The sequence below is a fragment of the Leptinotarsa decemlineata genome, unplaced genomic scaffold (genome assembly GCF_025532065.1).
Source record: "Leptinotarsa decemlineata unplaced genomic scaffold, Ldec_3_MD MMD2_tig00026316_RagTag_RagTag, whole genome shotgun sequence".
NCBI lineage: Eukaryota > Metazoa > Arthropoda > Insecta > Coleoptera > Chrysomelidae > Leptinotarsa > Leptinotarsa decemlineata.
Genome location: NW_027412685.1, coordinates 1,425,505 through 1,442,121, shown reverse-complemented (window position 1 = coordinate 1,442,121; position 16,617 = coordinate 1,425,505). Strand labels below are relative to the sequence as shown.

The 16,617-nt window shown below is 31.8% G+C and overlaps 1 protein-coding gene across 3 annotated transcripts in view; it reads left to right on the top strand.

The window, feature by feature from the left end:
* The window catches only part of PAN2 (PAN2-PAN3 deadenylation complex catalytic subunit PAN2), a 72,215-nt gene that overhangs the window by 28,413 nt on the left and 27,185 nt on the right, over positions 1-16,617 (top strand). For all 3 annotated transcript variants that reach the window (XM_074181798.1, XM_074181796.1, XM_074181797.1), the window contains 3 exons: positions 1,373-1,469; positions 2,178-2,414; positions 11,319-11,567. In XM_074181798.1, coding sequence (XP_074037899.1) covers positions 1,373-1,469; positions 2,178-2,414; positions 11,319-11,567 — 583 coding nt within the window. The remainder of the gene's footprint in view (positions 1-1,372; positions 1,470-2,177; positions 2,415-11,318; positions 11,568-16,617) is intronic.

The following is a 16,617-nucleotide window of genomic DNA, read 5'->3' as shown; positions in this document are numbered from 1 at the left end:
TTGCACAAGTATTGGCAGATACGTACTGGAAACGATGGGTAATTGAATATAGACCAACACTTCTTTAGAGACAAAAATGGCATGACAAAACTTATCCTATTAGAATTGGCGACATAGTTTTGATTGTGGACGAGAAAGTACCTAGGAATCAGTGGATCATAGAAAAATTAGAAGAAACATTTCCCGGTAAAGATGGAGTCATCAGAGTTGTTCGAATTAGGAATAAACATGGAACATATATGAGACCTGTCACCAAAGTGTGTATTCTTCCAGTCAGGAGTTGACATGCTCACCTTGCAAAGTCTGCTTGGTGGTGGAGAATGTTACTTATTTTATTTGTATTTTCTTATATCAGTTGATTGTTCATCACTATGTATAAGTTGTTTGATAAATATCATAGGTTGTTTGAGAATTAGACAGATGGAAGAAATAATAACTGTCAAGAAAAGTCATTAAAGGCGAAATTGTTTGAATTCGTTTTTAATTTGATTAAGTATTTTACAGTTAGTATAAACCTTTAAACCATCAATCAAACATTTATTGAATCAGTTTTCCTTAACAATCACATTAGACAAAAAAAACATAACATCATCATAAAATACTGTCTGATTCAACAGGTCAAACAAACATAAAAAATTCAAGATAAAACAGAACATACAGAAAAAAAAGTTAATAAGCTACAATCAAATTAGGATTCAAGGAGAAACTCATCGACAGAGTAGTATGCTTTTTGCAATAGAAAAATCTTTAGTCGCCTTTCAAAGACATTGATATTTGAAGATTTAATGTCCTCACTAAGCTTATTATATAGCTTAACCCTTAACAGTACATGGGGTGATTCTTTGATACTGTCAATCTACTATAAGGTTGATGTAGTTGAGAGTTGAAATGTTCATGGATTTGCTCATTTCTGGGAATAATTGAAATATCGTTTCTTTATATATATCAGAGTTTGGAAGATATACAAACTGGGCATTGAACATTATAGAAACTCCATATGAAATAATATAAAAACATGTATAGATGTAGACATGTATAGGTACACACATATAAATATTAACATACGTACACACACACACACACATATGAGGTTCAATTAACGATTTAGTTAATTGAATCTCAGTTTCAGTTGTTCGGCATGTTCAGTTTGTTGGTGAGAGCCATACAAGTTAGAATTTGTATCCAATGTGTAAAAATAGAATTAGGTGCTCAAAAACAATGGTTGACAATGGTATACAGTGGAAAAATGTTTACAAGTGGCACAACCTGCACATCAACTGCTCACATAGCTTTTAATTTGTTCAATACCTATATTCATTTGACAGTCAAATCTTGGTTGACTCAAACGTTCATATTCAATTTTACTTTTCAGACATTCAGCGGGCATTGATCCTGAGATTCTGCGCACAATGAAAATGCAGGGTCCTATTGGCTATGCCCCAAACCCCAAAACAACTAGGAGAAATCAAGTGAGACTCGATAAGTTAAAAGCTGTTTATTTCTGTTAGATATTTGTCATTATTATCTATATTTAAGAATTGTTATGTTTCAAGCAGATTGAAAACACAAAGAATTGTTAATAGTTTTTTCTAGTTGGGTGATTATAGACTGAAATAATTTGTTATTTTGTTAGAATAAACGATTAGTATTGAAAAATACTCACTTTTTATTTTATTTTTATTGAAAAATATTTCAGTTTTTCATTTTCAGTAATGTGGAACACAACTGTTAATTTAATTTTTTGACATTTGCAGTTATATATTTGGCATGCAAAACAGTATTTTTTACAAAAATCAACCATATAAAATTGTCGATTGCATCACTTTATTTTTCTCAATTTATACAGTAATGGCATCAGTTATATATGCAAGCTTTACAGTTTGAAAGGGTAAGGTGAAAAACATTCAACATAATCTACTTCTATTGGTTTTTCAATTCATTGACGAAATATTATAAGGTCACAAGCTTCTAATTGTCTTATTCACCTAAAGGTATTTTGATTTCTATTCAGTTATTATTTCTACTTAAATGTTTTCACTCATATGTTTCACAATGATTTGCTTATACACTTCCATTGTTCAATTTATACTAATTTCTCAACCATTCTGTAGTTCATACTTGATTTACAACAGACTTACCAGCACAGAGTCCAATATTACTCGTGAATTATTTTTTAGGTACCCTATCACTTTGTCCAAAATGGTTACACTTCACCTTTTGCTGCTAATGCTAAAAGTCCTAAACACCACGAAGATAATGGTTCATTCATAGCCATTCCGAAACGATATAGAAAAATTGATTTAAGGTACAATAAGTTGGGAACAGATGATTTCCAGTTCGATCATTACAATAGAAGTGGTTTTTCTGGTCTGGAAGCTACCTTGCCGAATGCTTACTGTAACGCTATGATACAGGTTAGTAAAAAGTGAGCAGTACGAAATTAACTAACTATTCATTCCATACACACTGAGTTTGGCATTATATTTTCATAAAGAAGGGAAGTGACAAATTCGTTCAAGGTCGTCACATTTTTCAGGGTTCGCTCTAGTTTACCTATATTTTGGATTGTATACTTGCTATTATGACCACAAAACATTACTAATGATTATGATACTATATATTTCATTTATAGAATAAGTAACCACAAAATACATATAATGCGGACATAAATAGTACCCCCTTAACTTTTGAACGGGGTAAGATATCAAAGTTGGACAAAATTTGTGTAGAAAGGAATCATTTAATAATAATAATAAATGTGAAAATTATATAAAACAATAATAACGGTCCACAGTATAGATCGGACACTTAAGACAGGTACTTAACTGTATACATATATAACAAATAAGAGAAAGATTAAACTTGAAGATGATCACTTGGTAATTGAAACATATGTCGATGTGTTAAAAACAACAATTTGGTATTGGAATAGAACTCCAGTAATATTCATATAAGTTTTGCCTAACTTTGACATCCTGCCCTGTTCAAGAGTTAGAAGGGGCGGACTATTTACGTTCATACTGTATGAATAAGACAAAAACAAAAAGTAATTTTCCAAACATAGTAACATTCGAATTGAAAATAGTTCATTTTTAGGAGAGGTTCATTTTTTATTGAAATTGAAATAAATTGAAATTGAAAAAATATTTATTGAAATAGGAAACCTAATATACATATCTATGAGTGTAATAATAACACTATAACAATGAAATATAAAAAAAATGTATGCAAAAAATTTTAAATTTAAACAATTTGAAATTTGAACTAGCATGTAGCCAGCCAATTAACATTACATATAAAGATTTCAGTATCATATGTTGAGTAACATTTAAATAGATAATGAAATATAGGTACGTATATACATCAAATTATTATTAAAACAGTGATATTTGGTTTCATTACAGATACAAATACCCTAGTGAACAATTAAAAACAATAAATGAAAAAACAATAAATGATAGCCAATATTGTCCCAAATAATTTCACATAACTATACAATTTGTATTCTATTACTTTTTTAAAAATTCTTTAAGTGCTCTTTTAAAATCTTTTAAAATGGATATTTTTTTTATTTCTTCCGGTAATTCATTGAACTCGTGGAAGCCCTTAAAAAATAAAGAATTTATGGTACTCCCGAATGCTGTTCTCTTTATATGTATATTATTGGAATTTCTTGTATTATAATTATGAATGTTTTTATTGAATTTGATGTAATCTTTAAAATATTCTGGTGCCATTCCATTTACAATTTTGTATACTACTTTCAACTGGTAACCAATTCAAACAATCAAGCATACTTTTTATGGGAGTACGGCGATTTGTTTTCAAGATTACTCTCATCCCTCGATTTTGTAGTTTTTGTAGCCAATTTAATTTATTGAGGTTAAAAAAAAATAATAATGACGCACAATAATCAGAGTGTGGTTGAATAATGGTATTGTAAACTGTTACTTTGGACTGCATTGACAAATTTTGTGCTATTCTACTGCGTGACTCAGCGTGACTCACGATCGATGGTAGGTTAGACGTTTCTGGAAAACGCAAAGCATGATTTTTTCTGAAAATTTCACCTCTCACATTTCCTTATCTGTTCTATCGATCTGAAATATTTTCAGCATTGCGGCGTTGCCACTTCTATCAAAAAGTCCTAGCAATTATATTTTTTAAATGGAACACCCCGTATATTAATACATTTTTGGAATCGCTCTAGTATTTTGATACTTTTTTGTTAATAATGTCATATACTTATCTCTATCTGTTTTCGAGATAAAAAATAAATTGTGCTAAATATGGTCCAAAACATAGCCTTAATTGAAATTAAGTTCATCAGTACTCTCAATTCATGAAAAGTAGATATTTTGATGGTAGTTTGGACAAACTCGAAATATTCAAATAACACCAAGAAATCGACTCCATATCATACAGGGCGTGTTAAAATTACTATTATTTCCATTGTGCATAAAAGTAGTTGAAAGTTCATTTATTCAAATGAAACCCCCTGCATATTACTCGGTAAATTGAAAGATGGTGAAAAATGCTTCAAGATGATATACATGTCACTATACCTAAATCGTTGAGTTTTCTTAATAAAGCCGTTTTTGTGGAAAAATAGTTATTCACGTTTTACCTACAAGTGTTGAAAGTGGCATTTTATTTTGTGAGTGGGGATTATTGCAAAACGAGCGTCAGCAAGTGGAGCAAACTCACGAGCAAAATAAAATCACTTTTAACAAATGTATCATACAAATTTTTTTGTATAACGTTACTGCTGATGATAAAAAAATTATAGGGTCCATGAGATTTGAACACACGATCTTTGGATTACGAGGCATATGTTACAACTACATACGCCAACTCACGTTATTTTAAGGAGGATTATTGGTTAGTCATGAAGGACTTTCTACAGTTGGACTGAATACTACTTCGTCATCGTCAGTAACTTCACAGGGATTTAATATTACCAATAGCATGAACTGCATGTGTGAACTTTTCTAAATGATTTTTTGGTAGGTGTTCTGATTGAAGTGTTTCTATCAAAGAGATTTTCAATAACAGTTGTACAAAAAATAATTTTTAAAGAATTTGATTTCCAGGTAGCCGTGGAAATATCAAGCTTATGACAGTTTGGTGACTTTTATAAGTAATTTATAAATGGTTATTGACGGTGTTTCAAAAAATCGCCAAAAATGAATGCAAATATTGATTATTCAAACGAAGTTCTTATGAAATTACTTATTATACACGGACAATGTGATCAAATCATTGCCAGAACTTGTAGAAAATTCAACCAAATGTATCATGAATTAACACCAATGAACGAGAGGAAGTTTGTGAGATTACAAAATAATTTCCTTAACTATGGCTTCATGTTAAAAGCGCCTTCAACATTACCAAAACCTGTTACTTCAAATGAGGACAATACTGTTAACGTTTTGGCATATTTTTATGCATATCCTGAAGCTTCCATTCGCAGTGCAGAAAAAGATTTAGGTGTATCACATGCTTACAACGAATTTTGAAAAATCACGGAATGCATCCGTATAAATTTACCAGAGTTCAAGCTCTAAAAGCAGAAGACTTCGAACATAGAATGCATTTTTGTGAATCCCTTTTGATTCATCGGGAATTTTTGTCAAAAATAATTTGGAGCGACGAATCAAAATTTACGAGGGATGGTATTTTCAATAGAAGGAATAAACATTTTTGGGCTGATCATAATCCTCATGTTACAAAAGAAATGGGTTTTCAAGAAAAATTTGACCTGAATGTTTTCTGTATTCTGAAGAACAATAAAATTAGCTTTTTTATTTATGAAGACACACTGAATGCAGAGATATCTCCAAATATTGAGGATGACTGTAACCGATTTTCTTGAAAATTTGCCTTTAGAGGAATATAGGAATTCGTGGTTTCAATTGGACGGAGCGCCAGCTCATTCCACCCAGGAAGTTTCCAGGAAACTTGACGAACTCTTCGACGATCGTTGATTTAGGCGTTTAGGGTCGTGGGATTGGCCACCGAGATCACCCGATCTCACGCCACTTGACTTTTTTTTATGGGGTGTTTTAAAAGAGGAGGTATACAGTACTCCAGTGCCTACCAAAGAAGAATTGCGACGGCGAATAGTGCGGAGTATTGAAGATCTGGATCCCCAGGAAATTGAAAAAGCAACCACAAGTCGCGTACAAAAAAACATTTTAAAGTGTTTAGAATGTAATGGAAAACATTTTCAGCATTTATTGTGAAAATGTGATATTTTGTTTACAATTTTGTTATTTTGAATCATCCTATTCTGTTATTGTCTGTACTTTCACATGTTCTAGCCCACAAAAATCTTACTTTTTACCTAGAAATGACTGATTTTTGGTACAGTTGTTCCCTGGAAACTTTGAGCCATAGTTAAGGAAATTATTTTGTAAACTTACAAACTTCCTCTCGTTCATTGGTGTTAATTCAGGATACATTTGGTTGAATTTTTTACACGTTCTGACAATGATTTGATCACTTTGTTCATGTGTATAATAAATAATTTCATAAGAACTTCGTTTGAATAATCGATATTTGCATTCATTTTGGAAGATGATTCGAAACACCATCGATAACTCTTTGTAAATTACTTATAAAAGTAACCAAACTGCTATAAGCTTGATAATTCCACTGCTACCTAAATCCGAATTCTAAAAAAAAAAAATGTTTCTAGAAGAAGCGACTTTATTGAGAAAACTTGACGATTTAGGTATAGGGGCATGATATATCATCTTGAAGCATTTTTCACCATCTTTCAATTTACCGAGTAATATAATATGCACAATGGAAATCATAGTAATTTTAGCACGCCCTGTATGATATGGAGTCGATTTCTTGGTGTTATTTGAATATTTCGAGTTTGTCCAAACTATCATCAAAATATCAACTTTTCATGAATTGAGAGTACTGATGTACTCAATTTCAATTAAGGCTATGTTTTGGACCATATTTAGCACAATTTATTGTTTATCTCGAAAACAGATAGAGATAGGTATAGGACATTATTAACAAAAAAGTATTAAAATACCAGAGCGATTCCAAAAATGTATTAATATTCGGGGTGTTCCATTAAAAAAATAAAGTTGCTAGGACTTTTTGATGGAAGTGGCAACGCCACAATGCTGAAAATATTTTAGATCAATAGAACAGGTAAGGAAATGTGAGAGGTGGAATTTTCAGAAAAACGTCTAACCTACCATCGACCGTGAGTCACGCTGTATATTCAAAGTGATCAAGTGTCACAATTTAAAAAATTATCCAGTTGAAAACCACATGACACAACTTCAATTTTTTCGTTATTGATATTGAGGTTCATACCGTTGATATCTAGAGAACTGTATTTATATTTCGTGGTGAATATCATTGCTTTTGTTTTTGTTACGTTTAACTTCAATTTGTTAGTGCATAAATACTCATTTACCGCTCCTGAAATCCTATCCATTTTATGAATAGCTCTATCTAAATTCATATCGCTACACATACAACACATACTACACATAAGCATCAGCAAATAGGTTTATGAACTCAGATTCAATAAAAAGTTCAATATCATTCAAATATAAAACAAAAAGAAGTGGGCCCAGAACGCTACCTTGGAAACACCTACATCAATGTCTTTTTCATTTGATAGTGCATCTTTAAAACGGACTTTCTGTTTTCTATTGTTTAAATAATCACTCAACCATTCTAACACCTTTCCATCAATCCCATACTAAGCCAATTTCAACAACATAATTTCTCTATCAATTGTCTCAAAAGCTCTTTTTAAATCTAAAAATACAGCAATAACATATTTCTGGTTATCCAAGTTACTTTTAATATTACATATTGTGAGCTGTAATGCTGTTTCACATGAGAAGTTTTTACGGAAACCCGATTGATTATCTATAAAAATTGAATTTTTAATGACGTGATGTAGTAACTGATCATATACAGCAACTTCCAGAACTTTTTCAATTGGGGGCAAAGTATTAATGGGTCGAAATTCATTGGCTTTATTAGTGTTTGCTACTTTTGGAATAGGAATAACAGTACTGCTTTTCAATTTATATGGTATTTTTCCTGTATTAATCAAGTTTAGAATAATATGACCTATTGTTTCGAAGACCTCTTTGATCATTTTACAGTTCAGTGTTTCATATATGGAGAATTTATTGTCAAGGTTACTAACTATTTTCCGCAAATCTCTCATACGGAGCATTTCGAAGTTTTCGAATTTACAATATAAATTATTGTTTACATTGTGCCAACTTTCAGTGATGCTAATACTTTGTCTAATATCATTAATACTATGAACAAAATAATTATTAAAACCGCACGCTATTTCTGTTACTCGTTAATAGTCGATAATGCTCATTTGATTCAAAATATATGCAATTCGAGACATTTTGGCTATTACTGTTAACCAGTCTCTTCAAAGTTCTCCACATTTCTTTGGGATTATGTCTATATCTGTCAATATTGTTAAAATAATATTTTTTTTTTATTTAAAAGATTGACAACATCATTTCTCAATAGTTCAAAGGTTTTGGCTTTCTACTTCTACATCTTGATACAAAAACAATTTGGGAATCTTCCAAAGGAAGAAAGCAGACAATTAAAAAAAAAATCTGTGTAAATTATGCAAAGAAGTAACTTTCAGACACAAACTGGAAGAAGAAACGATAGTGTTTACTTAGAATATTGAACCAATTTTATTTCGAAGAAATGTTTTGTAAACAAAACATATAACTTATGTTTTCAAGAGCTCGAAAGTATTGCTAAGCTGAGGTCTCGGGTCGTGACGTATTTTTAGGGTTCTGTAAGTTGATGTCGGGGTTTCAATCTATCTACATCCCAGGTCTCGTCGCTAGTTTTTGCGAAGAGGCTCAATCTGCCCACTCCCAAGCAATGACAAAATGTGTGACACAACCTTAGGCAAATTGAGATTTTAGGGTAACCATACTCTTCAGTTGATGAAAATGGAAGTTGGCCTTGAAGTGAGAATCATTTTTTTTTCAGGTACCTAATGTATCTTCTTTGTTCCTGATATGTCAAAATATTTCTGAAAAAATTGGATCAGGATGTGAAATTATGGTTCTGTACAAAATTTCAGGAATGTTTAAACTACTTCGGTATTTTTGGATTAAACTAAATATTTTTTTTACTCACAAATAATAAACAATATTTATCCAAAGTGCCTTCAAGAGTTATCTGAGATGAATTTGTGAGTAAACATAATTTATTATGTATAACCTCAAACAAAAGATTTTTGTTCAAATCAGTTAAATCTTCCTGAAATATTGCATAGAGTAATAATTCCTCGAAACGAACGACTTTTTTCAGTAATATTTCGAAATATCATAATTATAAAGTCTACATTAAAGAAAATAATTTTTGCTTCACTGTCGAGCCCAACTTGTTTTTCAAAAACTGAAAATTTTCCTAAAATTCATTTCTCATTAAACCGAGCCTAATCTTGAAATGCAATTTTAAGATTAGTAGAGTTGATTGATACTTGAATTGTTATCTGCAAGATTCTAGGGATCCAAAAATACTGATAACGAGCATATGTATTAATAATACCATACTTCATACTCGAATGAAAGTATCCAAAATAATAATTTTTAACATGTGCACAACATATTTTTGGTAAATAATGAGAATGAATGTTTATGTGCTTACCTAACGGGATACAGAAAAGTAGATCCAGACATCATTTGAAGTTGGGGAAATATAACTTGAGATTATTTAGTCTTAAAAGCAACTGTCATAGTTTTTTGGTTCTGAGAAAAATGATACTTTCATATGACCATTCGTAAACTTTACAGTACATATATACTTAGTTTGATTTAAACTATCATCAATATTATTATTTTCCAACTTCCAAAGAAAGGAGAAAAGAAAACTACAAATAAATCCCTTTACAAAGATGTGTAGATCATGTACAGGAATTTTAGATAGAAACTGAAAGAAAAAACTATTTCGAAACAACTACTTTCACATGAACGTTGAATTACACTAAAGGATAAGGTTGTTTTGAAACAACTACTTTCATGTCTGACTGGCCACTGTCAACTAAGGAAACACCTCCATAATATGGGGCTAGTGGAACAACCTCTATGCAGGATGTGTGAACAGGAAGATGAAACTATCAGGCATGTCCTATGCGAATGTCCGAAGTTATCGTCAATAAGAGATTTTGTGTTCGGCGAGTCTTGGCCGACACCTTGGTCCACCTTCCTGGAAAGGACAGGATTGACGATGACCTAGGAGGACAACTCCTCGGGAGGATGTTCCATGGGTCACATGTGGCCTAAGTGCTGTTGACCTACACTCACCCTCCCTACTCTACAGATACAACTACTTTCATATAAACATTGATTTACACGATATTGTTCAAAACGGTGCTGGTGAGGAGATATGTCAAGTGTCCCGAAACTTCGAAGTACACTATTGAGGATTATAGTGTTTCGTGTAATGAAATATCACATCAATACTATTTCATTTATGTAGCGTTTCTATGAATGATTTGACTTTCTCCATAATCAAATAAAAAATGTGAAAAAGGAACAAAGAAAGTAATTGCAATAAAGACTCTATACGAAGTTATGTAGATCATACATAAAAGTTTCTTTCAGATATAAGCTGAAAAAAAAACTTTTCAAAACAACTAATTTCATTTGAATGTTGAATTACATGAAAATGATTTTTTAACATTCAGTTTGGAATTCGCTATGGAATTGAACAGATATCATCTAATGGAAAGCTACACGAATTAAAGAGTATTGATATAAAATATCACTTACATTGAGCACTATAATCATCAATGTTGTACTCATTTCTTTCATAACATTACGGGTTTATGTTACTGAAAGAGACAACTCTACTCTTGTCGCGATGATAATATGTATACACATTGATACTGTAAAAGTGGTTTTCGTGCAATTCAATGTTTATATGAAAGTTGTTTTTAGAAAGGACTTATTCCTGTCGTATACTTCAATGTTCATGTGAAAGTAGTTGTATGACAGATATTCTTTTCATAAACAAACCATAAGAAAAAGTATCTTTAAAGTCTACTTCCCTCGACGAATATTGAATTAACATAATCACTTTTTATTAGTCATTCATTCATAATGGAAACTGAAATTGATTTCATATACAGGAAACACCTTACATAATGAATTGAAGAGTATTGATATGAAATTTCTCTTACAAGAATCATTTTTTATTCCAAACTCTACCTGTAAAATCTTTCTGTTTAGTACCGTTCTTCATGTATAATGATAAAATTTTTACTATTTTTTCAGGTACTTTACTACACCGAACCTCTGAGAGCTGCCCTGTTGTCTCATCTGTGTTCTAAGGAATTTTGTCTATCATGTGAATTGGGTTTCCTCTTTCATATGCTCTACACTTCATCTCCAAATCAGCCTTGTCAGCCTGGTAACTTTTTAAGAGCTTTCAGAACAGTACCGGAAGCATCAGCCCTTAGTTTGATTTTGAGTGATCTCCATCCTGAAGCTAAACAAAAAATTGAACTCTCCTCTCTCATCCAGGTATTGTATTCATGTGATATTTTTTATTGGGAAATCCTGCTCTCGAAAAAAGCTCCGATTTTTGATGATTTAAAAAAATTTTCATCATTTGAAATCAGAAACAGAATTATTTATATTGCTTAAGCAATATAAATATATATATATATATATATATATATATATATATATATATATATATATATATATATATATATATATATATATATTTATTTATATATATATATAAAAATTTAATTTTGCGGGTTATTTTATGCAAAAAATCTTCATATATGACAACATATCTAATAACAGTACTTTAGATAAATTGATGGGCGTAGCTGTTACTATGTGGCAAGAGATCATAATGAAGAAAAGAGAATTGAAACTTTTTATGTTTTTTACCACTTTTATTTGTAACTAACGTTACTGCAGTTTTGTCCTATAAGGACATAACTTATACATTAAACCAGGGGTCTCCAAACTTCGGCCCGCGGGCCAAATCCGGCCCGCCAGTGTCATCAATCCGGCCCGCCAGTGTCATCAATCCGGCCCGCGACAGCCAATGATTTACTGTCATCAATCTGGCCCGCGACAGCCAATGATTACCTAATTGTTGTTATTATTGCTGTGATAAGTTGAAGAAGAAAATACAATGATAATTACTCGGTTTTATTTACTTGCAAGGTAAAACTTAACGACAGAAATGATGACAAAGAAAACTTAAGTATCTAAGTTTAAGCATATTAATAATTAACAAATAATTGAAATGAATCACAGTAAAACAAAAACACTAATGAGATTTATGTAATTGTGATTTTCCACCGACAATACTTTGTAGTTGTAGATCAATTTTACTTGTACCAATTATCAAAAGAGATTTAAGATGCTCATCGGTTAATTGAGATCTGTAAACATTCTCTGTGTACTTCTTCTTGGGAAAACGTTTTCTCACACAAGTAAGTAGTACCAAAAACAGAAAACAACCCACGAGTAAATTTATGCAAATTATCAAATTGTTCCAGTGGAAGACTGTTATAAAATTCCAACAAAGATGAATTTTGATATTTGTTCTTAAGCATATCACTGCACCGTAAATCAATAATTTCCGTTTAAACTTCCGGAGCCAGGGTTTCAATGTCAGAATCAAAAGGATTTTGAAAAAGCTTAATTTCATTCGCAATGACATCAAAATCTGAAAAACGATTATCAAAATTTATCTTCAAAGCACTCAAAGTTTCGATTGCAAAATTGACGGGAAATTCAGTCTCTGTAGTGTGGCTGAATATTTCACATGTTTCAAAATGTGTGAAACATTTCTTACGTAATTGTGATTGAAATAGTATTATTTTCTGCCTGAAGGATTTGATATTGGTGTACAAATAAGGGAGAAGCTGATTTTCTCTTTGCAATCTCAAATTCAGTTCGTTCATATGATTTGTCAAATCGACATAGAAGGCTAACTTCCACATCCATTCACTATTTTCTAAATCGGCAAAAGGGCGCTGCTCCTCATTTAAAAAAATTTCGATCTCTGCTCGAAGTTCAAAAAAGCGTTAAGGACTTTTCCGCAACTAAGCCAGCGTTCGGCAGTATGATATGGTAAATCATTTTCTCCAATCTGTTGAATAAATTCGCGGAATTGTCGGTGATTCAGCCCATTGGATCTGATGAAGTTAACAACTGATATGATTGGTTTTAGAACTTCAGACATATCCAAACATTTTCCGCACAAGGACTGTTGAGGAATGATACAATGTAAGACTAATGGTTTTGAACCACCATCATTTTCTACAGCCTTTGACACAAGTGAAACCACTCCTTTATTTTTACCATACATATTTTTGCCTCCATCAGTTGTTATAGATTTCAAATTTCTCCATCGAAGGTTCTTTTTATTAATGGCATTTTCAACTCCCTTAAAAATATCTGCTCCAGTTGTCGTACCGTGAATACTATCAATATCAAGAAGTTCTTCATACACCTCATAGCTTTTATCTACTCCGCGAATAAAAATCAACACCTGAGCAGTATCTGATACATCCGTTGACTCATTCAATGCTAGAGAAAACCACTCATGATTTGTATTTTTGTCAGACAGTTGAGATGATATATTTTCTGCGATGTCTTGCACCCTCCGAGCCATGGTGTTTGCTGACAAAATGACACTTTTAAATAAATTTACCTTTTCGGGGCATATTTCTTCAGCTACTGCATTCAAGCATTCTTTTATCATTTCTCCATCGGTGAATGGTTTGCCACGTTTTCCGATTTCAAGAGCCACACGAAAGTTGGCGCGAGTTGCAGACTCTTGTTCAGTATTCGCTTTGGTAAACAAAGATTGCTGCGATTTGAGTCCGCGTTTCAAAGCTTCAAATTTTTCCTTCCGCAAACTTCCTGTATACTTGGAGTAACTTTGAAGATGTTTCGATACATAGTGTCGTTTAATGTTATAGTCTTTGAGAACAGCTAGGGTTTCATTACAAATTAAACATAGCGCCTCATTACTGGACTCAATCACAAAATACTGGAAGTTCTATTTTTCTTGGAACGTTCTGCATTCACTTTCGATTTTTTGCTTCTTTTCCATACTAACAAATTTGGAGACTCCTGCATTAAACTAACAATGGTTGATTACATTAGCCCTTATACAGCACTCCTGTAGGTAGTAATAGAGGTACTTTGCTTGATTGAGTACCGGAATTTTGTTTACTAGTTACGCTGAAACGCTGAATCATTTTTTCTCAGTTTGAAGGACCTTTTATGTTCAGCATACCGTTTTTAGATATTTCGACCACATTGTCCCACATAAACACTATTACACTCCGGACACTTAAGCTTATAAACTCCAGATTTTTCCAACTTGTCCACCTTATCTTTGGCGTTGAAAAGGAAATCAGATAACTGACATGCGGTCTAAATGCTAATATAATCAACCATTGTTAGTTTAATGTATAAGTTTGTAAATGTCCTTATTGGACGAAACTGCAGTAACGTTAGTTACAAATCAAAGTGGTAGAAAACATAGAAAGTACATTAGATATTTACGCATTTCTTATGGCACCAAGTTTTTTATGATATGATAATATAAAATGTTTGATAGAAATTGAAAGTTAAACTTTAATCAATTAATTATTTGAAGAATACATGCTTCTAAATGCAATTAGAGATAATTTTTTTGAAACAGAAACACAACTGGCAGAAAATAATATTGATTGGAGTTACGCAGAAAGTGATTATCTCTAGATAGTAAATTCCATGTTGTAGTTATTCTAGCAGAGGACATTGATGTGTCAGTGGCATTCTTTAGGTCCTAAAGATAAAAATATGTTTTTTTTTAAATCAGTCAAAAATAACGCCTTACGAGTTTAGTTGAAAAATTTATATTGATGAAATATCCAAATATTACAAATCATCATCTCATTTTCATCAATGCAGAAATTTCATTAAAATTCTTAATGGTCAGAAGTTATGGGCAGCAGCTGAAACCTTGGTTAAAAAACAGAATGAAGAAGTACTTTTCACTGAAGGTATTAATTGTATTTGCATATGTATGGTGCCAAAACTGCCAAAAAACTTCCAGTGAACTTCAATATAAATGTTTCATAGCATTAGCTTCAGAGAATAAGAGTGTACAACTTAGTTCATCACCTCTGACAGAGGATGCACTAAAACAAAATAATAGTGTTTAATTGCATGCTCAGCATTGAAAAAACAGTGTTGTTATACTACCTGAATGGTGAGCAAAAGTATAACTATTTTAATCCAGTCAAAATGACGCAACTGCATCAACCATGAACATTTTCAAAATCAAATTTTGCTCTTGCAAACAAGTAGATACAGATCAGTAGTGATAAAAAATATATTTACTTTCATCTTTGTCAGTTAACCAATAATAAATTTAAATATTTGATGTAATATTTATAATATTGATGTATATAGTAGTTTTGATCTCTTATTAATGAGCAAATTCCATTAATAATAATAATGTAATTTCAAACTGTTTATAATAGCCATATACACAATAACATATAATAATAATAAATATGCTTTGTTGTCCAAAGAGTTACTCTTATCAAAAAAGTAATTATTGGGAAAAGAAAATACAAAATATACAAGAAAGAAATTGTTAATATTAAACAAATTCATACATTAAAGTTTGAAATATTCTTGACAAAACAAGATTACATAGTCCAACACTAAAAACTCACCATAATTTTTTTCATTTTCTCAGAATATCAATTGTATTATAAAAGGAAAAGTAAAACAAAAATAAAATACAGTACAAGCCACGACTGATGGCGATGGCGAGCGATCGCGTAGGTATAGATTCTCCCAACTAAATTACTATAAGCCCCTTGCCGACCAGTGTCGTACCTATAATTAGTTTTAGTAAGGCTATCAAAGGAACATGACTGCTTTGTAATTTCTTTTCATATTTTATTTAGTATTATTTTGATAGTAGTACAGTTCATTATCCAAAAATCTGAATACAAATTTTCTTCATCTTCACTGCTGCTTGTGCTGCTATCGTCATTTAAATTTATAATCACTGGATTTACCTCTGTTTGAAACGCCTGTGAATGTTTCATTTTCCCAATATTTCTGCTCTATATCTACTACTTGTCGGCAGAGCTTTTGCCATTCCTCGGAACTAATTTGATCAATCTCGTGCTCCGCCATTTTCCTCACATCTTCCAACTTGAAAGTTACTTTCCTTTGGAACACGTTGTTTTTGACAGTAGCCCAAATGAGTTCAATGGGATTCAAATCCGGATGGTAGGGTGGAAGTCGCAAAACGTTATGTCCGTGTTCAAGCAGAACCTCATTAAATTTGTATCTAATATGATGCTTTTTATTTACTTTATACTAGGATAATTCGTGTTTGAGCATATTAGGGGTGAACATAATGCTTTTTTCCTGCAGCCTCTTCACCATGTCAGCCTTCCTAGAATTTGTGTTGGGGGCTGGATTAATTTGCATATTATGCTATGGAGCATTATCCGTCATGACTACTGAATTCACAGGTAAATTTGGGATTAATTTTTCTTGTTACCATTTACCGTTATTCTCA